We start from the raw sequence: 27304 nt of genomic DNA on the forward strand, positions 1-27304 counted from the left end.
CCAACGTTAATATGTTGCCAGTTCATAAATATGATTTACCCCAATCTTTAAAATTGTATTAAATATTTTTTACGCAAAAATTTCATTCAAACTGCTAATTATTTGATCGTGAATATAGTTTCATTCAATAAAAATGATACATTTTCATATATCAAGTATAAAATGAAAGAGTTATCAATAATAATCTTCAAAAACACCTAAATCAACCGCTTTACTGGAAATATTATAAAATGGGTAAACAGGGTAAATACCCAGGTATAGTATGTAGTTGTTTTTTGATAACAGAGAGCTATCACTTATGCCATCCTCGTATATAATTAATTTCGTACGGAAAATACATTTAATTGATAATATCAATAGGTAGAGTATCCTTCTTACAATTAATTATCAGTAATATATATAAATTTTTAAATGTTAGGGATATATTTTAAAATAACTATAAATAGATATATAATTAAACAAACTCAAGATGTTCTTTTCTGCCTGAAACCTAGGCCCTATAGGCCTCCTCCTCCTCTGTGCTCTCACTTCGTTCGTTTTGCTACCTGATCCGTGCAGGCCTAGGCTAGACTGGATATTATGATTGCAAGCCAAAAAGGTAGATTAGAAGCATATTTTATTGATTACCCATCATCAGTGTCACCCTTAACAGATAGTTAAGCTATATTTGTAGGTCATAGCTTATTTCAGACAATATTTTAGCCTCCAAAAAGGGCAGATTAGGCCTAGGCCTAGGCTAGGCCTAGGCTAGCCTTTTATTTTAGGCTAGGGCCAGGCCTAGCCTATTATAGCCTATAGGCCTCGCTAGAAAGAGGCTAGGGCCTAGGCCTAGTTAGGCTAGCATCTCGCTACTCTAGCTAGTAGTTTAGGCCTAGGTAGGCCTAGTACTACTAGCTAGGCTAGGCCTATATAGCCTAGCTAGCTAGGCCTACTAGGGCTAGCCTAGTCTTGCTAGGCCTAGAAAGAAGTAGTAGGCTACTACTACTAGCTAGGCTAGGCTACTAGGCCCACCTGGTTAGGCCCTACTAGGGAACTGGTAGGCTAGCTAGCTAGGCCTACTTACTAGCTAATAAATAAGTCTAGGCCTAGGCTACCTAACTAGCTAGCTAGCTCTATGTATTCTAGTTAGGGCCTAGACTAGTTTATTAGGCCTTAGTTTAGGCTGATTAGGCCTGCCTAGTCCTAGTTAAATAAATAGGCATATAACCAGGCTCAGTCTAAACACTCTAGGCCTATCTATATGAGACCTGTGCTATTAATTATAGGACTAGACCTAGGGCCTTGCTAGCTAGCCAGCAGAATGGTCTAGAGAGGCATAGGCCTAGCTAGGGATAGGCTGGGGGGTCATAGACAGCCTATCTATATAAAATATTAGATAGGTAGGAGTATTAAGATTCATCAGTGTGTAAGTTGATTTCATTGCTAATGCCAAGGTACAGTATTATTTAGGCCTGTTTATTTTCAGGTTGAAAGCAATGGATAAAGAGAGATTCAATTCTACAACAAAAGAGACAAAAGTCAAACTCAAACTGATAATTAACAATGTTTCCAGTTAATTAATGTTAATTATTTTAATAGATTGTAGTGACCCTAACTACCTTACTGTTTGTGTATGGCTGTAATATTATATTAAATGTCATCACAATTAGTAAGGTTGTGAGGCTTCACAATTTCAAACAACTCTTCTTGTGTCTCTTCTTCATGTGGATGTATTAAAAAATACTGTGAGTATTGTACACTCTTTATATGAATATATCATCAATCACAATATCAAATATGATCAGTGTAGTCAAAATTTGATAACTTAGCATGAATCTTTTAATATCTACATCATCAATAATTAATATTAATATAAATCTACATCACAATGTTGGATATGATCTTTGTAGTCAAAATTTGATAACTGAGCACGCATCTTTTAATAACTACCTTATCAATAACTATTGATGACTTGTTTAAATTACATAGACTTTCATTAGGATTTAAGGTGTTGAAAGGTTACTGTCCCCATTCTTTCAATGAGTATATTAAAACTAGTGAAAGATGTCCGGGTAGGCTTTTACGTTGGAATTCGAAAGGCAATACTTTTCATAATTCTGTATTTGTTTCCTTTCCTAGACTATGGGAGCAAATACCAAATGACATAAAAGATTCACAAACAATTTCAATATTTAAGGCTGCTCTAACAAAACACTATATTTCATGTTATGTATAATTTATTTGTATTTTTCTTGTATATGGTTTTATCTTAACTGTTTGTATTGTATGGAGTGAGTGCAGAATCTGTTTGGGCTTTAGCCTATTCTCATTCCTGGTTATTTTTACATTGATGACCGAATAAATATTATTATTATTATTATTAATAATGTCCTATATCACAATGTAGGATATGATCAGTGTTAGTCATAATTTGATAACTGAGCACGCATCTTTTAATATCTACCTCATCAATAATTAATATTAATATCATATATCACATTGTTCGATATGATCAGTGAAGTCAGAATTTGATAACTGAGCACGCATCTTTTAATATATACCTTATCAATGACTATTAATAATATCCTATATCACAATGTTGGATATGATTAGTGTAGTCATAATTTGATAACTGAGCACGCATCTTTCAATATCTATTTCATCAATAATTATTATTAATAATTTATATCACATTGTTCGATATGATCAGTGTAGTCATAATTTGATAACTGAGCACGCATCTTTTAATATCTACCTCATCAATAATTAATATTAATAATCTATATCACATTGTTCGATATGATCAGTGTAGTCATAATTTGATAACTGAGCATGCATCTTTTAATATCTACCTCATCAATAATTAATATTAATACTCTATATCGCATTGTTCAATATGATCAGTGTAGTCATAATATGATAACTGAGCATGCATCTTTTAATATCTACCTTATCAATGACTATTAATAATATCCTATATCACAATGTTGGATATGATTAGTGTAGTCATAATTTGATAACTGAGCACGCATCTTTCAATATCTATTTCATCAATAATTATTATTAATAATTTATATCACATTGCTGGATATGATCAGTGTAGTCATAATTTGATAACTGAGCACGCATCTTTCAATATCTATTTCATCAATAATTATTATTAATAATTTATATCACATTGTTGGATATGATCAGTGTAGTCATAATTTGATAACTGAGCATACATCTTTAAAAATCTACCTCATTAATAATTAATATTAATAATCTATCACACTGTTGGATATGATCTGTTTAGTTTTTTAATATCTACCTTTTCCAAAATAATATTCTATATCACAATGTTGGATATGATCAGTGTAATCATAGTTTGAACTACCTCAACAATAATTAATATTAATTGTCTATATACCAATATCAAATATCAGTGTAGGCCTAGTCATTTGATAACTGAGCATGCATCATTTTATATCTGCTTCAAATATTAATATTGTCCTAATATAATAAGTGGTTTGAAGGATTTTTGCAGATGGCCTTTTTTGCATTGTAAAGTTTACACTTTAAAATCTGTCAATTTATCCAAAAAAGTCAAACTTTGACCTATTTCAATAAAATCATTTCATAAGTTGTCTTCTTTTATAGTTTTAGTGATAATCAATATTAAGTGGTTTTTTACCCCAAAAAAGTCAAACCTAGAGCTATTTTAATAAAATGATTTCATAAATTGTCTTCTTTTATAGTTCTAGTAGTGATATAATCAATATTAAGTGGTTTGGATGATGTTTGTGGGGTGTTTTTTAAAAGTTTGCACAGTTTACATGGCAAAATGTGTCAATTTATTCCTAGAGCTATTTAAATAAAATGATTTCATAATCACCCCAAAAATGTCAAACCTACAACTATTTTAATAAAATGATTTCATAAATTGTCTTCTTTTATAGTTCTAGTAGTGGTATAATCAGTATTCAATTGTTTGAATGATGTTTGTGGGGTATTTTTTAAAGTTTGCATTAAGTTTACGCAGTTTACAGTACATGGTAAAATCTATCAATTATCCAAAATTGACATTTTTCACCCTAAAAAATCAAACCTAGAGCTATTTCAATAAAATGATTTCATAAATTGTCCTCTTTTATAGTTCTAATAATGATATAATCAATATTAAGTGGTTTGAATGATGTTTGTGGGTGTTTTTTTAAAGTTTGCATTAAGTTTACGCAGTTGAAATGGTGAAATCTATAAATTTATCCAAAATTGACATTTTTCACCCTAAAAAATCAAACTTAGAGCTATTTCTATTAAATTATTTCATAAATTGTCCTCTTTTATAGTTCTTGTAGTGCTATACTCAGTATTAAGTGGTTTGAATAATGTTTGTGGGGTGTTTTTTTTAAGTTTGCATTAAGTTTACGCAGTTTACATGGTAAAATCTGTAAATTTATCCAAAATTGACATTTTTGACCCAAAAAATTCAAACCTAGAGCTATTTCAATAAAATTATTTCATAAATTGTCCTCTTTTATAGTTCTTGTAGTGGTATAATCAATATTAAGTGGTTTAGATGATGTTTGTGGGGTGTTTTTTTTTAAGTTTGCACAGTTCACATGGTAAAATCTGTCAATTTATCCAAAATTGACGTTTTCACTCCAAAAAAGTCAAACCTAGAGCTATTTCAATAACATTATTTCATAAATTGTCTTCTTTTATAGTTCTAGTAGTGCTATAATCAGTATTCAATTGTTTGAATGATGTTTGTGGGGTATTTTTTAAAGTTTGCATCAAGTTTACGCAGTTTAAATGGTAAAATCTGTCAATTTATCCAAAAATTGATATTTTTCACCCTAAAAAATCAAACCTAGAGCTATTTCAATAAAATGATTTCATAAATTTTCCTCTTTTATAGTTCTTGTAGTGGTATAATCAATATTAAGTTGTTTGGATGATGTTTGTGGGTGTTTTTTTAAAGTTTGCATTACGTTTACACAGTTTAAATGGTAAAATCTGTAAATTTATCCAAAATTGACATTTTAAAACACGAACTAGGTTGTAAAAAGTGAAGGAAGTCATTATATTTTATTATTGTTTGGTCTACCCATAGTTATAGCAGGGAAGAGTTAAATTTAACTCTTCCCTGGTTATAGGTAATAAAGGATGCCTATCATAGTCAAATGGCAATAACTGATTAGCCGAGACCAATGACATTTAAAACAACTCCTACTTAAAATTCCCTACTTATACAGTACAGCAGCTTTTTGATTGGCTGCAAGTTTAGTTTTCTGTTCGTTCATCAGAAATGGTATACATAATTATTATTCAATAAGATTACTGGATTTCTTTAGTATTTCTGACACATTTCCAATCTTAATTGAATTATTAATGTAATGGAAATTTGTCATAGGCCTATTATAGCAACATATCATTTCTGGAAGAGTATTACGGTCTGTATAGATCGATGTTAAAACACACGTCCTCATTTATCAAATAATTCATTCACTGCACATTTATTCTGTTAAGAAGAACTGGGACCCTCAATAGAAGCCAAAGCATGTCTCATGATGGCCTCTACAATACATATCAAACATAAAAAGATATGGAATATTTTTATTTTTACAACGGCACACGTTCATCATAAACGATGCGTTCTTAAAAGTATAAATTTAAACAGCAAACGGATACAAATCAATAGGGTAATTAGGAACAAAAGAATAACACATTTTCAAAACCCATCGACTCGATCTCTTGTATACAGTAAATCTAACAAAATCACACTGATCATATCCAAAATTAAGTATTAATAATTATTATTGATTTGGTAGATAATAAAAGATGCGTTATATCAATTTATGAATACACAGATCATATCCAACAATGTGATATAGATTATTAATAATAATTTTTGATGAGGTAGATATTTAAAGATGCGTGCTCAGTTATCAAATTATGACTACATTGATCATATCCAACAATGTTATATATGATATTAATATAAATTATTAATGAGGTAGATATTAAAAAATACGTGCTCAGTTATCAAATTATGACTACACTGATCATATCCAACAATGTGATATATGATATTAATATTAATTAATGATGAGGTAGATATTGAAAGATACGTGATCAGTTATCAAATGACGACTACACTGATCATATCCAACAATGTGATATATGATATTAATATAAATTATTGATGACGTAGATATTAAAAGATGCGTGCTCAGTTATCAAATTCTGACTACACTGATCATATCCAACAATGTGATATATGATATTAATATAAATTATTAATGAGGTAGATATTAAAAGATGCGTGCTCAGTTATCAAATTCTGACTACACTGATCATATCCAACAATGTGATATATGATATTAATATAAATTATTAATGAGGTAGATATTGAAAGATGCGTGCTCAGTTATCAAATTCTGACTACACTGATCATATCCAACAATGTGATATATGATATTAATATAAATTATTATTGAGGTAGATATTAAAAGATACGTGCTCAGTTATCAAATTCTGACTACACTGATCATATCCAACAATGTGATATATGATATTAATATAAATTATTAATGAGGTAGATATTTAAAGATGCGTGCTCAGTTATCAAATTACGACTACACTGATCATATCCAACAATGTGTATGTAGATTATTAATGATGTGGTAGATATTAAAAGATACGTGCTCAGTTATCAAATTCTGACTACACTGATCATATCCAACAATGTGATATATGATATTAATATTAATTAATGATGTGGTAGATATTTAAAGATGCGTGCTCAGTTATCAAATTATGACTACACTGATCATATCCAACAATGTTATATATGATATTAATATAAATTATTATTGAGGTAGATATTGAAAGATGCGTGCTCAGTTATCAAATTCTGACTACACTGATCATATCCAACAATGTTATATATGATATTAATATAAATTATTATTGAGGTAGATATTGAAAGATGCGTGCTCAGTTATCAAATTCTGACTACACTGATCATATCCAACAATGTGATATATGATATTAATATAAATTATTATTGAGGTAGATATTGAAAGATGCGTGCTCAGTTATCAAATTATGACTACACTGATCATATCCAACAATGTGATATATGATATTAATATAAATTATTAATGAGGTAGATATTGAAAGATGCGTGCTCAGTTATCAAATTCTGACTACACTGATCATATCCAACAATGTGATATATGATATTAATATAAATTATTAATGAGGTAGATATTAAAAGATGCGTGCTCAGTTATCAAATTCTGACTACACTGATCATATCCAACAATGTGATATATGATATTAATATAAATTATTAATGAGGTAGATATTGAAAGATGCGTGCTCAGTTATCAAATTCTGACTACACTGATCATATCCAACAATGTGATATATGATATTAATATAAATTATTATTGAGGTAGATATTAAAAGATACGTGCTCAGTTATCAAATTCTGACTACACTGATCATATCCAACAATGTGATATATGATATTAATATAAATTATTAATGAGGTAGATATTGAAAGATGCGTGCTCAATTATCAAATTCTGACTACACTGATCATATCCAACAATGTGATATATGATATTAATATAAATTATTAATGAGGTAGATATTAAAAGATGCGTGCTCAGTTATCAAATTCTGACTACACTGATCATATCCAACAATGTGATATATGATATTAATATAAATTATTAATGAGGTAGATATTGAAAGATGCGTGCTCAGTTATCAAATTCTGACTACACTGATCATATCCAACAATGTGATATATGATATTAATATTAATTAATGATGTGGTAGATATTTAAAGATGCGTGCTCAGTTATCAAATTATGACTACACTGATCATATCCAACAATGTTATATATGATATTAATATAAATTATTATTGAGGTAGATATTGAAAGATGCGTGCTCAGTTATCAAATTCTGACTACACTGATCATATCCAACAATGTTATATATGATATTAATATAAATTATTATTGAGGTAGATATTGAAAGATGCGTGCTCAGTTATCAAATTCTGACTACACTGATCATATCCAACAATGTGATATATGATATTAATATAAATTATTATTGAGGTAGATATTGAAAGATGCGTGCTCAGTTATCAAATTATGACTACACTGATCATATCCAACAATGTGATATATGATATTAATATAAATTATTAATGAGGTAGATATTGAAAGATGCGTGCTCAGTTATCAAATGACGACTACACGGATCATATCCAACAATGTGATATATGATATTAATATAAATTATTAATGAGGTAGATATTGAAAGATGCGTGCTCAGTTATCAAATTCTGACTACACTGATCATATCCAACAATGTGATATATGATATTAATATAAATTATTAATGAGGTAGATATTAAAAGATGCGTGCTCAGTTATCAAATTCTGACTACACTGATCATATCCAACAATGTGATATATGATATTAATATAAATTATTAATGAGGTAGATATTGAAAGATGCGTGCTCAGTTATCAAATTCTGACTACACTGATCATATCCAACAATGTGATATATGATATTAATATAAATTATTAATGAGGTAGATATTGAAAGATGCGTGCTCAGTTATCAAATTCTGACTACACTGATCATATCCAACAATGTGATATATGATATTAATATTAATTAATGATGTGGTAGATATTTAAAGATGCGTGCTCAGTTATCAAATTATGACTACACTGATCATATCCAACAATGTTATATATGATATTAATATAAATTATTATTGAGGTAGATATTGAAAGATGCGTGCTCAGTTATCAAATTCTGATTACACTGATCATATCCAACAATGTTATATATGATATTAATATAAATTATTATTGAGGTAGATATTGAAAGATGCGTGCTCAGTTATCAAATTCTGACTACACTGATCATATCCAACAATGTGATATATGATATTAATATAAATTATTATTGAGGTAGATATTGAAAGATGCGTGCTCAGTTATCAAATTATGACTACACTGATCATATCCAACAATGTGATATATGATATTAATATAAATTATTAATGAGGTAGATATTGAAAGATGCGTGCTCAGTTATCAAATGACGACTACACGGATCATATCCAACAATGTGATATATGATATTAATATAAATTATTAATGAGGTAGATATTGAAAGATGCGTGCTCAGTTATCAAATTCTGACTACACTGATCATATCCAACAATGTGATATATGATATTAATATAAATTATTAATGAGGTAGATATTAAAAGATGCGTGCTCAGTTATCAAATTCTGACTACACTGATCATATCCAACAATGTGATATATGATATTAATATAAATTATTAATGAGGTAGATATTGAAAGATGCGTGCTCAGTTATCAAATTCTGACTACACTGATCATATCCAACAATGTGATATATGATATTAATATAAATTATTATTGAGGTAGATATTAAAAGATACGTGCTCAGTTATCAAATTCTGACTACACTGATCATATCCAACAATGTGATATATGATATTAATATAAATTATTAATGAGGTAGATATTGAAAGATGCGTGCTCAATTATCAAATTCTGACTACACTGATCATATCCAACAATGTGATATATGATATTAATATAAATTATTAATGAGGTAGATATTAAAAGATGCGTGCTCAGTTATCAAATTCTGACTACACTGATCATATCCAACAATGTGATATATGATATTAATATAAATTATTAATGAGGTAGATATTGAAAGATGCGTGCTCAGTTATCAAATTCTGACTACACTGATCATATCCAACAATGTGATATATGATATTAATATAAATTATTATTGAGGTAGATATTAAAAGATACGTGCTCAGTTATCAAATTCTGACTACACTGATCATATCCAACAATGTGATATATGATATTAATATAAATTATTAATGAGGTAGATATTTAAAGATGCGTGCTCAGTTATCAAATTACGACTACACTGATCATATCCAACAATGTGATATATGATATTAATATAAATTATTATTGAGGTAGATATTAAAAGATACGTGCTCAGTTATCAAATTCTGACTACACTGATCATATCCAACAATGTGATATATGATATTAATATAAATTATTAATGAGGTAGATATTTAAAGATGCGTGCTCAGTTATCAAATTACGACTACACTGATCATATCCAACAATGTGATATAGATTATTTATATTAATTTTGATGCGGTAGATATTTAAAGATGCGTGCTCAGTTATCAAATGACGACTACACTGATCATATCCAACAATGTGATATAGATTATTAATAATAATTATTGATGATGTAGATATTAAAAGATACGTGCTCAGTTATCAAATTATGACTACACTGATCATATCCAACAATGTGATATATGATATTAATATTAAAATTGATGACGTAGATTCTAAAAGATGCGTGCTCAGTTATCAAATTATGACTACACTCATCATATTCAACAACGTGATATAGATTATTAATAATAATTATTGATGAGGTAGATGTGAGATGCGTGCTCAGTTATCAAATTGTAACTACACTGATCATAATACTGTACACATAGTCCTTATGCAATTAGACATTGATTTAGTAGTACTACATATCATTTGTTAAATTAAGAATGTTGTTTCTGTGTTATTAAAAAACTTATTGAAATTTTTTAAAGTAAAAATATCAGTATTGATACCTATAAATTTGTATATCATAATAACATGCTTGATATTATAATAATGTGTTCTTTATTACAACTAAGAAACAATTATGTACGAGGATTATACACACTGATAGCTCTCAGTTATCAAAAAACGACTACACAATATAGCTCAAATACCGATTCGATTTGTGGCAGCATTATAATTAATTAGGTCGGTGTGATTGGAAATTAATAATATTTTATCTTCCTAAAAATTTGTTTTTAATCAATTTTATATAACAAAATTAAATATATATATAGGCCTAGGCCTATTTATTTATTAATTTTTGTTTTAGAAAACGACGTACTGTACCAGAATTCTGAGAACCCGTCCGATGAGGTCGCTGTTTATGCTACCGGAACAGAGCCATTATATATAAAGAGTTACGACATTGGATTTAAGTCACGTGATATGCAGATCAATTGTGTCAAACTTGTCTCCGTTAATGCATGTAAAGTATAGGAGCAAGAAATTACTTTAAACTTTTTCTTATATCAAAAAAAATGTAATTACACATTTTACGGTGGAATATCGACGTGCACAGCGTACAGAACCACTTGCGCCAAAGAATATTTCGCGCGCGTACGCTAGTACATTATAACGTTCGATTGATTGATTTTGGAACAAAACATCCCATAACTACGTCCCATTAATAACAATTATGTAATATTTTCAATTCATAATGCATGCTTTGATGACTAAATAAAATAATAAAGTGTCGTGGATATATTTGTTAATATATTGAATAGGTATGAACAATATTAAAATAATAAAGGCAAATTATTACAAATGAAATGATGAACGAGTCTCTGAAAGTTTGTGTCAAAAACACACGGAGAGCATATATACTGTATAAAAAGAGGGGTGAATTTGTATTGGTTCATGCTTTGATGTATCCTGACTTGCATGTAGGCCCTAGTATTTATTCTTTTGTTATTATAGACACAATATATATATGTTACCAAATTAATACCATTAATAAAATTAATTACTAAAATAAAAACGGAATATAAGCGTTATTTCATAGACAAAAAAATCTAAAAATAAAGCAAGAACTACAGGAAAACGCTATACAAATAAGACGCGCGCGCCCTCAGCGTGCGAATTCTTTGACACAAACATGGCTTCTAATCTTCAATGTCGTAACTCTTTATATTATATGGCTCTGTACCGGAAGTACTTTTTTGTTTATTTTTTTCATGATGACGATCCCCGAATTGTTTTTGGTTGCTGGGTAAAAAAATTCAGAAATCTAAGGCTTCATGCCTTATTTGTTTTTTATTTTTCAGGTTGCTAGAAAGTTTCAATCAAGAAAATTCTATGATTATGAGTATATTAAATTAACAGTAAGTGTAAAAATGGATTTAATTAAGCGGAAAATAAATGAATAGGCTAGGGCCAGGCCTAGCTCTAGGCCTAGACTAGGCCTAGCCTAGGCCTAGCTAGCTAGATGCTAGCTCAGCAGTTGCCAGCTCTCTCTAGACTAGCTAGGCCCAAACTGGCTAGTTAATTATAGGGCTAGGCATAGCCTAGGCTATATATAGGCTTTCTAAAATAGTACTGGCTAGTTTAGTACTAGCCTAGGCCTAGAGTAGTAGACCTAGGCCGCTAGGTAGGCTAGGCCTAGAGTAGTAGTAGGCCTAGTAGTACTGTGTGTGGAGAAGGTAGGAATTTGATTGGGGGGGGGGGGGCCTAGGCTATATTAATAAATCATTTTTTTGTTTTATCCCTTTTTAATAGGAATAGCATTCAACAAGCTAAAACAAACATAATTTAAATGAGATGGCAACCCCACTTGACATACAACTCCAAAATGCAAAAACATCTATTCTGTTTATGCAACAGGAACATGCAAATACTTTACAAAGTCTTCACCAAGAGATACAGAAACTTCAGAAAAAATGTGCTGAGATGACATTTGAACTTGCTATAAAAGGAGATGTTGATGAAGGTGATTAATATTTTAAAACGATATTCACTTAATTATTGAAATATATATATATACTGTAGATGAATTCTGTTACAAATAATTATTTTAAATAATCAAGCAATTTTTTTATTGACAGAGGCATACCAGGAAGAAAGCCAACGTTTGGACAAACATCTCAGAGAGAAAACAATTGAGTGCAATAATATGCAAGAAATACTGGATAAAAGGGAAAAACGAATTAGTGTTTTAGAGTTGCAATTACGTGCACAGGAAAAAAGATACACAGATGAAATCAAGCAGAAAAATTTGAAAATGAACACAATAAAAAATGACTTGGATGAGAAAAACAGAATAATTGCAATGTTAAGTAACGAGATACAGAAGTTGAGTTTGGGATCATCTTATGACGACACTGAACGTAGTAATTCTGTAACTCCTGTGCCACCAAAAAGTTCCATCCCTTCTTCAAGAAGAAAGGTATCCATCAAGAAAAGACTGGTACCTCATCTTGGAGATGCCAACCATCAGAGGCCAATAAAAGCTGTTCATTTTAATGAAAATGCAGACCCAACGAGTGCAAACCATCGTGCCAGCTCTGGCTATCGAAGCCCTGCACTAATCAAAGACTCACAAACGCCCTCAATAAGAGCAATACATCCTGAATCTACAGATTCAAAAGTGTTTGTCCTTAGGCAGAAAGAACGCAACAGAGAGGTTGTTGTAAGAAGACGACTTCCTATACTGCCACCTATAGTCAATCAAGAAGATCACACCTCTATAATAGACTCTACTAACCAGTCTGATGTACTTCACCAAGAAGTGCCTGTATTAAGACTAGATAAAAGAGAAACACTGGCTGTTAATAGCTTATTCCTCCAGGATAATTTACGTGAAGTTGAACATTCCAACAGCGACTAATTGATTCTAAATTCTCATCATGATAATATTTTTTAAAAAACCTTGAAGAAACAGAAATAGTGAAAATTAATGTTGATTATTTAAAGAATGTAAACACAGCATATTAAGATTTTAAAGTGCTATTTTTAATTAATAAATTGTAATTATACTGTATTTAATTGTATATGCAGCTGTTACACTTGCATGTTTTAAAATTGCTACTGCTTCTTATTATATTTACAATTTTAATTAACTCAATTATGTGACCAAATTAAGTGAGTGCTTATTAGTAAAAATTAACAGTATTCTGTTGAACAGATGTTTTTTAAATGGTTCTTGAGAAATGATCATAATCATTTTTATGAATTATATTATTTTGTATTAATCTGATAAAACTAAAGTTATTAGCAATTAATCTTTATTATTATTAATTTAGCTCAACATAAAATAAAGCTGGACTACTGATTTTCAAAAAGATATGTCAAATTATAAATTTTAAAAAATCGGTTGGTATGTAGACAAGTGTCAAAACCAAATAAACAATTTTGCTAAACTGTTCACAATCAAAATTTCGGAAAATAAGAAGTTCTGATGTCTAGCGGTTAACCTGTGTTGTTAGGCTAACATTTCCTGAAGTAGCCTAGTAGAATATAGTATACGTTTACTATTGTTAATTTTGCATCAAGTTACTAAAGTGTTTAGCAATTAAACGGTGATGTAAGCCTATCTCACATTACCATTTAATGCCTTTTTGCGGCAAACAAGAAAAGATTACTTTCTGTATAATAATGGTGTTTCTAAATATCAATAATCCTATGCTGTGGACAGTTAGGTGACAAAAGAGCTGCCTCAAGCTTGGTCCAGAACAATGCTTGTCCCTCTGGATGTTCTTCCCATTCTATATAAGTTTTCTTCGTCAATATCTTGTGTAAGAGTATCGGCAATTCTTTGTGTGACACCTTCTCAATTAGTACCACTATCAAGATATCTTCATGGTTGTCAAACATACGCATGCGTGCCATCTCTAGCTCGAAGTTGCACCACTCACTTTTGGCGAAATGTTTGGAGACGACTAACAAAACCTTCCGACTGAATTTAACAGCATTTGCAATGTTTGTGACAATTGCTTCTCCTGGCATAAAATCTCGATAGTCAACACATATTTTAAAGTTTCGTTCCACCTCCAACGATGGCTGTAAGGTTTTCAGAACCCATTGTAGGTCTTTGCTGTTGTAACAGACAAACACGTCATACCGAATGTTTTCTCCGTTGATAGGAGGAGGTCCTTGGTTGCAAATTTGCTTGTATTGTTTGCGAAGGCGTCTTCGTTGATTCCAGTACCTATATTGAAACAAATAATTTTGTTTTAGATATCAAACATTTTATTAATTATAATTAAATTGTATACCAACGTGTGAAAGTCTAACGTGTGGTGATCTTATGGTATAACATCAAAATATACGTAATTATTTCTATAGTTTTTGGCGTAAAGTGTAGTAGACATACCTTAATGTAAATCTGTAGCGGTAAAGAAGTACAGATATCAACACAATAGTAAGTCCAGCTGAAGCACAGGGAATTGTAATTGTCAAGATCCGATCAAGCTTGCTGCAGTTTAGCTGTTTAACAGCAGACTGAGCAAAATCCAACAAGTTATGGTAAACGCTGGAATGAGGAATTCTACATTGTGCATGTTTGCTATCAGTAATTGTAACATTCGTTTCACCAAGCCATTCTAAAAACCACACTAAATCACAGTCGCATGAAAATTTATTGTATGCCACGTCTAGCGACTGTAATTGAAGAAGATTTTGGATTCCAACATTTTCCGCGAATGTAGACAAAAAATTGTCATTTAAAGACATTTCTTTCAATTTGGTTGAGCCTTTAAATGCCTGTTGTGGAATACTGCTAAGCCTATTATGATGTAAATATAGGTAATTTAGATTTGGTAAATTTTGGAAATGGGAGTTGAAACTGGTTATGCTATTATACGTAAGATCAATTTTTTGTAGATTCTTACAATGCGTAAATACATCGGATTGTATTGCGCTTATTCCGCAATGTTGTAGATGTAGCAGTTCCAAAGATACAAGATCATCAAACCAAGGTAGGAGTTGATGTAAATCAAGGTTTTTATTCATAGATAAATATGTTAATGTTCGCAGCCCATGAAATGCATTGATCTCAATGCCGTTAAAACTCAACTTGTTTTCATCTAGATTCAATTCGCCTGTGGTAGGTAAATTTTGGAAAGAGTAGTTCTTCAGTGATGAAATGACGTTGTCTTGCAGAGAGTAAAAATAGATATCAGTTGGCACCCTATCTTGCGATGGAATAGTTTCAAAGTGTTGGTTTGAACAATATACAAAATGACGGTAGTCTAATCCCGTTTCCAACTTACAATATGTACAGTTGCATTGCTTAGGACATCTTAGTTCATCTGGTGGCTGAGTTCCATTAATTACGAACGGATTGTGTCTGTGGCATGTTAAACCTACAATCGGTGTACAGTAGTAAGTTACAAATCCCACAACGAATACGTACGTAAAGATAACACGTACAAATCGTATTGGTGACATTGTAGAAGAATAAAGCCATTCAAATGGCGATGTAAGAATTAGAAACGAAAGTAAGCAAAATACTTAGTTATTACCAAGTATGTACATTGTAAGAGTAAATAGAATGAAAAGGAAGTCAAACACTCACAATACAATAAAAAGGGGAACCAAAGTTCGGAATTAGTTCGGAAACCGAAACCTCTTTATTATGCAACCAAATTTATTAAGTGCTAATTAATGAAATCTACAGTATTCTGTTAAACAGATGTTTCTAAATGGTTCTTGAGAAATTATATTATTTTTATAAATTATATTATTTTGTATTAATCTGATTAAATAAAGTTAATAACAATTAACGTTTCTTTCTATTCTATAGAAACTTAATTTAGCTTAACATAAAATAAAACTGGACTACTACATTTTCAAATAGATATGTCAAAATATAAATTACAACAAATCGGTGTCAATACCAAATAAACAATCTAACTAAACTGTTCACAATAAAAATCTTATAAAAATTAGTTAAACAAAACATAAGATAAAATGTAAATTAAAATGGATTACAATTTCGGAAAATAAGAAGTTCTGGTATTTAACATACATGATAGATGAATGGAGAATTGAATTACAAAATAAATCAAGTCTCCACATCTATGAAACATTAAAATCAAAACCTGGACTTGAAAATTACTTAATTGATAAAACTAATTTTGAAGGTGCTGCATTAAAATTTAAAGCTCGTTCAAATACTCTACCTTTGAATGATAGAACTGCAAATATTGGAATATTGATAATAATAAAAAATGTAAATTGTGCGGTACAAATTCGGACGAAGACATCCATCATTTCATCCTTAATTGTCCAGCTTTAAATAATATACGTAATCAGGAATTATTTAATTTATATGTGGATATGTATAGAAATGGCAGCAAAGATATGTTTGATACTTTTTATACTTCTCATGAAAATGACAAACTTAAATATATTTTGGGATACTCAGATAATTTAATTGATGAAGAGTGTGAAAATATTTTGGATAGTTTTTGTAAGATACCTAAAACAAGCATGGAAATTTCGAAATGATTCACTGAATTCCATGACTCAATAACTATGTTATCTACATTGCTACATTAAGTAATTTGAAAAAAGTGGGAGGAGGGGGGGGGGGGGGTTCGTAATAAGCTGTGTTTATCAGTTGATTTTATTTTATTTTATACACTTTTACTATATCTTGTTTTGTATTCATTGTGTAAAGTAATGATCTACTGTATGTATCGATGTAAATTGGGGGGGGGGGGGTGGTAGGATAGGGGTTGATAGTTGCTTTTGCCTTTTTTTACTTTTCTGTTAATTGTTATATTTTATATTGTGAAGGATGCACCTTTGTGCTAAGTGTGCCACCGATCTAAAGGTGTAATTTCAAATAAATAAATAAAATAACATGTTGTTAGTCTAACCTTTCCTAAAGTTAGTCTAGTAGAATATACAGTTACACGTTTACTTTTGTTAATTTTTCATTAAGTGTTTAGCAATTAAACGGTTATGTAATAAGCCTATCTCACATTACCATTTAATGCATTTTTGCGGCAAACAAGAAAAGATTACTTTCTGTATAATAATGGTGTTTCTAAATATCAATAATCCTATGCTGTGGACAGTTAGGTGACAAAAGAGCTGCCTCAAGCTTGGCCCAGAACAATGCCTGTCCCTCTGGATGTTCTTCCCATTCGATATAGGTTTTCTTCATCAATATCTTGTGCAAGAGTATCGGCATGTCTTTAGGTGACACCTTCTCAATTAACACCACTATCAAGATATCTTCATGGTTGTCAAACATACGCATGCGTGCCATCTCTAGTTCAAAGTTGCACCACTCACTTTTGGCGAAATGTTTGGAGACGACTAACAAAACCTTCCGACTGAATTTAACAGCATTTGCAATGTTTGTGACAATTGCTTCTCCTGGAATAAAGTCTCGATAGTCAACACATAGTTTAAAGTTTCGCTGCAACTCCAACGATGGCTGTAGGGTTTTCAGAACCCATTGTTGGTCGTTGCTGTTGTAACAGACAAACACGTCATACCGAATGTTTTCTCCGTTGATAGTAGGAGGTCCTTGGTTGCAAATTCGCTGGTATTGTTTACGAAGACGTCTTCGTTGATTCCAGTACCTATATTGAAACAAATGATTTGGTTTTAGATATAAAAACATTTTCATTATGATTAAATTGTATACCAACGTGTGAAAGTCTAACGTGTGGTGATCTTATGGTATAACATCAAAATATACGTAATTATTTCTATAGTTTTTGGCGTAAAGTGTAGTAGACATACCTTAATGTAAATCTGTAGCGGTAAAAAAGTACAGATATCAACACAATAGTAAGTCCAGCTGAAGCACAAGGAATTGTAATTGTCAAGATCCGATCAAGCTTGCTGCAGTTTAACTGTTTAACAGACTGAGCAAAATCCAGCAAGTTATGGTAAACGCTGGAATGAGGAATTCTACATTGTGCATGTTTGCTATCAGTAATTGTAACATTCGTTTCACCAAGCCATTCTAAAAACCACACTAAATCACAGTCGCATGAAAATTTGTTGTATGCCACGTCTAGCGACTGTAATTGAAGAAGATTTTGGATTCCAACATTTTCCGCGAATGTAGACAAAAAATTGTCATTTAAAGACATTTCTTTCAATTTGGTTGAGCCTTTAAATGCCTGTGATGGAATACTGCTAAGCCTATTATGATGTAAATATAGGTAATTTAGATTTGGTAAATTTTGGAAATGGGAGTTGAAACTGGTTATGCTATTATACGTAAGATCAATTTTTTGTAGATTCTTACAATGCGTAAATACATCGGATTGTATTGCGCTTATTCCGCAATATTGTAGATGTAGCAGTTCCAAAGATACAAGATCATCAAACCAAGGTAGGAGTTGATGTAAATCCAGGTTTTTATTCATAGATAAATATGTTAATGTTCGCAGCCCATGAAATGCATTGATCTCAATGCCGTTATAACTCAACTTGTTTTGATCAAGTGTTAAATAACCCAATTCCGTTAAATTCTGAAAAGCGTAGCTTTTCAATGACGGGATATTGTTGTCTTGTAAATGATAATACACAGCATCAGTTGGCACTGTATCTTGCGATGGAATCGTTTCCAACTGTTGATGAGAACATAATACGTCATGGTTATAGTGCAATTCCGTTTCCTCCTTACAATATGTACAGTTGCATTTCTTAGGACATCTTAGTTCATCTGGTGGCTGAGTTCCATTAATTACGTACGGATTGTGTTTGTGGCATGTTAAACCTACAATCGGTGTACTGCAGAAGAAAGTTACCGAAACAACAGTAAAAACGCACGTAAAGATAACACAACACCTTCCTGTTGACATTGTAGAAGCCCGGAGGAGACTGTAAAAGAGTCCAAGACGACAAGTGCTATAAGGAAGTTATAAATGGTTCTCTCTTTCCGTTTACATTTTAACACACCAATTAACATTATGAAAAGAAGATCATACGACTGTGTAGGGGCCTATAGAATCTATATATAAATTTACGTAAGGGCAAAATTCGGTAAATCGCGCCTTACTTCTAGAATGTTTACTCGATGGTATATAAAGTTGGTTCGTACTTTCGATACTGATTTTAACCGCCTGATGTAACCCTGTTTACTAATTAAATGGAGTTCGATAATTAGTTATTGACGATTAAAACGAATTTAGGTTCAACGATTTGCCCCAAATAGGGGTGTTTTCCGATCGTGGTATACACTGTCCAATGCATGTCTATTTTGAAAAATACCCGCATACAATAATACGAGGATGCTTCGCATTTTCCTATCTCCTCCTACGATAATTGTTTTTAATGGATGAAAACCGGTTGAACAGCTCGAGTACAGCATCATAATGTTGAAGACAGGCCTATTTTCTTAAAAACATACTATTTTGATAGATTTAATATACGTTTATACAAATGTATTGATTTCCGATGAATGGAACATTCCAATAATAACTCTTTGCTTTAACACAAGTACCACCAGCTGTAGGTAAATTTATTGGCCCTTGGGGAATTAACCTAAAACCTATATATAGATAAGTATTGCAATACTTGGACATTACTGTAAATACGTATTAACAAAGCATTTGTGGTCGCCATTGAATTTACTGTGAGTGTGGGTACTGTTAGATGTATAACACAATCATGTACAAATAAACGTATTACTGTGAGGCCCTACTGTTATATAGAACGTACAATATACAAATAAACTGTAGTACTGACAGTTGCTTCTCAACGTTTGTATTAATTAATAATTACAAAGAATATAAACGTTGTAGTGGTACGTGTATCGTTACATGTACTATGCTATTTCAATCGACTATGACAGTGACAGTTTTAACAAAGTATTAAGTCGCAAATGTGTTACTGTATCAAGTGGTATATTATTTATAGGCCTGTGAGTAGGCCCTACTGTTATATAAAACGTACAATATACAAATAAACTGTACTACTGACAGTTGCTTCTCAACGTTTGTATTAATTAATAATTACAAAGAACATAAACGTTGTAGTGGTACGTGTATCGTTACATGTACTATGCTATTTCAATCGACTATGACAGTGACAGTTTTAACAAAGTATTAAGTCGCAAATGTGTTACTGTATCAAGTGGTATATTATTTATAGGCCTATCAAAGTGAAAAACATATTTCGTTACTGAGTAGATAAATAATATATTAAAACATTGTTCTTCTTTGTACCCATATCCTCTTCCCCATCCCTCAAAACTAATGTTACACACAAAACACAAATTGGGTTTGTTTAAATGAGAGTCCAAATAACAAATTTGGACTCATTTTGTGACAAGTTTCTCTTTCGGAAGTAATTCCCAGTGTGCTAATTTCAGTTTAATACATAAATCATCGTGTCTATTTATTCGTTTCTGTAAACAATAATAACTATTATCGTCCTGCAGTACGTACATTAATAAAAGCATTTTTTACGCCGAAATTACTGTGTATTCGAGAACCATCTGTGGGCACGACCTAGATCTAGTATCATATAATAACACTTGAACAAAAGCCACAGATTATAGACTCTGTCATTAGGGGATGGCCTTGTTTTATCTAGTTAGGATAGAATAGAATAGACATTTCACATAATAATTATGTTTGTGGGGAAAATCCGAAATCATTTGACTATAATATTAATATATATCTTTCTATCGATTCTGGTTCAATTTCACTATATTTATTATCTATAATCTAACTATTCCGGTTAAATATTTAGGTACGTACGATCACTTCCTCCTTCTTAGATGTGATAAATTTCACCATATAAACATTCCAGGAGACATACGAATAATTGGAGGGTACGATGTGTTGTTGATGATACTCAATACTCTGGATTGACACGTTTTGTATTTGATATCAAAGGTTACGACGACAGGTTAATGTCATGAACTACATGTTTTATTTATCAACAATATTAATAATGAAACAACAAAAAGTTAACATTATTATTATATTAACTTACTAAATATATCAGACCAGATTCCGAATCACCTGGTTCACCTTGATAGAATAAGAGCAATATACAGCAAGTAGTAGGGAACGTTTGATAATCCACCTACACTGAGTGTCAAGAGAATGAAGAGACATCACAATGTCCCCGCAGGCGCATAATGGTTTAAAGTCTCCTGGGTTCCAGGTCTTCATAACAGTATAATATATGGGAAAGTATAAGGATACATAATACATACTCATAACAATTACACAATAAGTTTACTTCAATTTCAAACTAAGGAAATATAGGAATTAGTATTTTAGTTAGTTAGGAGAATTACAGGTTCATGCAAAGTTCATGCAAACTAATTTTTGTCATCGTCCATTATAAAGGGGGGGGGGGTTCAATATGACTACAACGTAATTTCTACAATTATTTATTATATTTATAAGCAGTCTATTATAGTAGTCTACAAGTGACCTTAAAACATTTATATAATGTTTGCGATAGATCACGTATAAGCAAGTATAGAAAAGAACTGTTCAAATTTATCGACGTTTCGATCAATATTATACTTTAAGCATCCTAGGAGTGAGAAATATAATAACAAAAAACCACTGTGGTACTTGAACAATTAATAGGTTAAAAAATCGACTTTCACACTGGCAAACGGCAAAACTTCGTTGCTCAAGAGTTTCAGTATATTCAGAATGCTTCTAAAGAGGAATTATCGATGAGCCTATGCTGTGGGCAGTTTGGTGACAAAAGAGCTGTTTCAAGCTTGGCCCAGAACAATGCTTTTCTCTCTGGATGTTCTTCCCATTCGATATAAGTTTTCTTCGTCAATATTTTGTGTAAGAGTATCGGCATGTCTTTAGGCGACACCTTCTCAATTAGTACAACGACTAATATATCTTCATGACGGTCGAACATACGCATGCGCGCCATCTCTAGCTCAAAGTTGCACCACTCACTTTTTGCGAAATGTTTGGAGACAACTAACAAAACCTTACGGCTGAATTTAACAGCGTTTGCAATGTTTGTAATGATTGCTTCTCCTGGAATAAAGTCCCGATAGTCGACGCATAGTTTGAAATTCCGCTGCACCTCCAACGATGGCTGCAAAACATTCAAAATCCATTGTTGGTCTTTGCTGTTGTAACAGACAAACACGTCATACTGAATGTTTTCTCCGTCGACAGGAGGAGGGCCTTGACTGCAAATTCGGTAGTATTGTTTACGAAGGCGTCTTCGTTGATTCCAGTACCTTCATGGAAGAAATAAAAAGGGATTTTTTTTCTCAAAAAAATCATGTACTGTAAATGATTCGATTTTATTTTATTTAATCAGTCTATATTCTAATATAAACACGTTGAACTTTAATAATATTTACATGGATGTAGCATTCGTAGATTAAACACACCTGAAAATAATTAGTTACCGTACATACCTTACATGAAATCTGTAGCGGTAAATAAGCACACAACCTATTGTAATAGCAAACACAGCTGAAGCAGAAGGAATTGTAATTCTTAAGATCCTATCCAACTTGCTGCAGTGTAGTTTATAAGGATCAAAATCCAGTATTTTCTTGTTGTATTGATTGCTATGATATGTTCTACAACGTGTAAGGTTAATATCAGCAAGAATAACATTCGTTGTCTCAATCCAGTTTCTAAACCACACTAAATTACAATCACAGCGGAAATGGTTGTACGATACGTTTAGAAATTGCAATGCGGTCAGATTTTGAAGTCCAGCATCTTCTTTGATTGTAGTCAACAGGTTATCGTTTATAGACATTCGTTGTAATTTGGATAATCCTTTAAATGCTTGTGGTGGTATACTGCTAATCTGATTAGAGTGTAAATATAAGTATTTAAGAAGTGGTAAATTTTGGAAAGTGCCGGAGTTTATATATTTTATAGCGTTTTTTGTAAGATCAATTTTGGTTAGGTTTTTGCAATGAGTAAATACCTCAGGATGTATTGTGCTTAATCCACAATCTGGTAGTTGCAATTCTAATAAAGAAAAGAGATCATCAAACCAAGGCAGGAGTTTACCCAAGTAGCCGTTTTTTGCCATACTTAAAAATTCCAATTGATGCAAGCCACGAAATGCATTGATTTCAACTTTGTCATACTTTAATCTGTTGGTAGTAAGATCTAAACTGTGTAGAATTGTTAAATTCCTAAAAGAATTGGTCTCCAATGACGAAATACGATTGTTAGACAAGATGTAAAACTTAGCATCAGTTGGAACTTTATCTTGTAGTGGAAGCGATGTCAATTGTTTGTCTGAACAATCCACGTTGTGACTGTAGTAGTATTCCGTTTCTGTTTTACAATATAAGCATTCACATTTCTCGGGACATCTAATATCTGATGGAATTCGACCACCATTAGGGTTGATGACACAGCACGTTACATTACCGTCGGATGTAAATGTACAGTTGGTGGGAACCGTGTAAAGCTCAGATTGAACAGTTGCCAAAACAACGAAGAGTATCATATAGCGCAACATAACCATATAACCATATGAAAAAAAAATGTAATAAACGAGAAAACATACGCACAACAGTAATAACTGATGATGAATACACGATAAGGAAGTTAATGTTGGAATTTATGAGTTAATGTTGGTGTGTACATTGTTCATGAATCACTTCACAATCAAGATCGCAATAAGGAAGTTTACAATTTCACAATTTTCAAGGAGAAAATTATTATCGGGGAAAATCAGTAGTAAAATGATAACATCATAGCTGATTATAGGCCTGCTGTAACCGATAAGTCTGTATTTATTGTATTTTTTATGTTAGTCCACCAGGCAGTCGGCGTTTCGATTTTTGTCTGAAAATACGAACTCATGTTTTATACGTATGAAGCGCCATATGTGTCAACATATTTATCTAATTTCAGTCTAGAACCTAGACTACCGATGCAGCAACAAGTATTACTATTTCCCGTCCCTATTAAACAATTTACAGTATATCTCAGTTGGTATTGTACTTCCCTTATTTCCGCCTTAAGGGTAGAAAAAGTTTACAAACAATTATGCAACTTACTTTTATACTTGGTTCAAAATGGAGTATTGTTTGTAATTTATCTCGCATATGATACCTAATTCTGACGTGCCCTTAAATACATGATTGCCTTCTCTTGACAATTTTAAGATCAAACAAAACAACACATTCATGAGCGTCTCAAAACTAGGCCTATATGGTAAATTCAATGTTTGTTATGGCCGGGACTTTTTACAGAATGTTTTTTATTACATTTTAAAAACCTAAAAACGTAACATATCCCCGTGTTAATAACGCATCAGTGTCCACAATTTCTATCTCTAAACTAACAAGGCTATATACATGGCTGCAGTCGCGTGCGCAAATTTGAATTTGTGCTTACCGACCAACCGACTGACCGACCGCCCAACCGACATAGTGAGATGTAGAGTGGCGTTTGCACGCGACTACACTTTTACGCTGACTGCAACTCTACAAAATGAAATGTAGTCTTTTTTAATCATTATTTTTTCTTTAGGGGATACCACCAAGAAGCCTATCCTTTGGACAGTTAGGCGATAAAAGAGCTGTTTCAAGCTTGGCCCAGAACAATGCTTGTCTCCCTGGATGTTCTTCCCATTCTATATACGTTTTCTTCGTCAATATCTTGTGCAAGAGTATCGGCATGTCTTTGGGTGACACCTTCTCAATTAGTACAACGACCAAGATATCTTCATGCTTGTCGAACATACGCATGCGCGCCATCTCTAGTTCAAAGTTGCACCACTCACTTTTGGCAAAATGTTTGGAGACAACTAACAAAACCTTACGACTGAATTTAACAGCGTTTGCAATGTTTGTAACGATTGCTTCTCCTGGGAGAAAGTCACGATAGTCAACGCATAATTTGAAATTTCGCTCCACCTCCAACGATGGCTGTAAAACATCTAGGACCCATTGTATGTCTTTGCTGTTGTAACAGACAAAAACGTCATACCGAATATCTTCTCCGTTGATTGGAGGAGGCCCTTGGTTGCAAATTCGCTGGTATTGTTTGCGAAGGCGTCGTTGTTGATTCCAGTACCTTCATTGAAATAAATGTATGATTTGTTAATGATTTACAAAATGTGAGCATCAGTTTTATTATCTCTTATATTATACCTATTGAGCAAATTGTGGATAAACTTGAACATGTATTAAAATATAACCGATTCCTTTAGTAATTCGTTGATTTTTTTTCTCATAAAATACATTTTTTTTAAACAGGTAAAAAACAATTCATTAATCTCACCTTAAATGAAATCTGTAACGGTAAAGAAGCACACCGCATATTGTGATACCAAGCACAGCTGAAGCAGAAGGAATTGTAATTCTTAAGATTCTATCCAACTTGCTGCAGTGTAGTTTATTGGGATCAAAATCCAGTATTTTCTTGTACTCTTTACTATCTGGAAATTGTCTACATCCTGTATGGCTGGGCTGATCAATTGTAACATTCGTTGTCCCAATCCATTTTATAAACCACATTAAATCACAGTCACACATGAATGTATTGTACGCAACATTTAGAATCTGTAATTGAGTCAGATTTTGAAGTCCAACATCCTCAGTGATTGTAGAGAGGAGGTTGTCATTTATAGACATTCGTTGTAATTTGGATGACCCTTTAAATGCTTGTGGTGCTATACTGGTAATCTTATTGTTGTTTAGATATAAATATTTAAGATCTGATAAATTATGGAAAGTTCCGGACTGAATATATTTTATAGAGTTTCTTGTAAGATCAACTTTTATTAGGTTTTTGCAGTAATTAAATACATTATGATATATTGTGGTTAATCCACATTGCGGTAGAAACAGCATTTCTAAAGACACGAGATCGTCAAACCAAGGCAGGAGTTTACCCAAATAATCGTTTTTATCCATACTTAAAAATCTCAAATTATACAAGCCACGAAATGCATTAATACCAATGGTGTTGTACTTCAAGTTGTTGAAAATAAGATTCAAAGTGCGTAGAAATATTAATCCTTTAAAAGAATTGTCCTCCAACGATGAAATACGATTGTATGACATTGTGTAAAACACGACATCAGTTGGAATTGTATCTTGTGATGGAAGCGATGTCATTTGATTGTATGAACAATTCACGTTGTGATTGTAGTAGTCTTCCGTTTCTGTTTTACAATATAACGAACAGTTACATTTCTCGGGGCATCTAATATCTGCTGGAGTATCATTATGATCGTAATTGTAGCACGTTAAATTATCCCCAAATGACGTACCGCTGTACACCGTCTCAAAACCAAGGACAATTATTATCAAACAACGCAACATCTTCTTCTTATTAACAATGCAACATTCTTGCAGGGGAAATTCAAAGATTAGAAAAGGTCATAATTCGTTGTAAAATAGGAAAACAGTAAATTCAGGTGTGGAAACAAAACTACATTTGCTTTATTTATCACTTTATTATAATAATACCAATTCACCTTGTCTCTAGCACCATTAGCGTTTCAGCATCCTATTTGGAAAATGAGGGAGAAATAAAGACTTGTTCCTTGTGTATTGCTTAGTGTATTAGTAGCAGAACAAAGAAGCAGAAACTAAAACTAGAAAATAAAAACTGTATTTTACTCTAAATTGTTTACATTAAAGTAACAAATCTACTTGA

General features: G+C 31.8%; 2 protein-coding genes across 2 annotated transcripts; one reads left to right on the forward strand and one right to left on the reverse strand.

The window, feature by feature from the left end:
- Positions 1-11930: 11930 nt before the first annotated feature.
- On the forward strand, positions 11931-14885 carry LOC140044664 (coiled-coil domain-containing protein 92-like). Its single transcript, XM_072089271.1, has 3 exons — positions 11931-12067; positions 12462-12672; positions 12788-14885. The coding sequence occupies exons 2-3, from the start codon at positions 12504-12506 to the stop codon at positions 13567-13569; spliced, it is 951 nt and encodes a 316-aa protein (XP_071945372.1). The 5' UTR covers positions 11931-12067; positions 12462-12503; the 3' UTR covers positions 13570-14885.
- Positions 14886-22006: 7121 nt separating this feature from the next.
- LOC140044660 (toll-like receptor 4) lies at positions 22007-24209 on the reverse strand. The gene is made up of 2 exons (XM_072089267.1): positions 23077-24209; positions 22007-22893 (listed from the first exon to the last, which is right to left on the reverse strand). The coding sequence occupies exons 1-2, from the start codon at positions 24153-24155 to the stop codon at positions 22332-22334; spliced, it is 1641 nt and encodes a 546-aa protein (XP_071945368.1). The 5' UTR covers positions 24156-24209; the 3' UTR covers positions 22007-22331.
- Between the last annotated feature and the right edge of the window lie 3095 nt (positions 24210-27304).

The sequence above is a fragment of the Antedon mediterranea genome, chromosome 3 (genome assembly GCF_964355755.1).
Source record: "Antedon mediterranea chromosome 3, ecAntMedi1.1, whole genome shotgun sequence".
NCBI classification, from domain to species: domain Eukaryota; kingdom Metazoa; phylum Echinodermata; class Crinoidea; order Comatulida; family Antedonidae; genus Antedon; species Antedon mediterranea.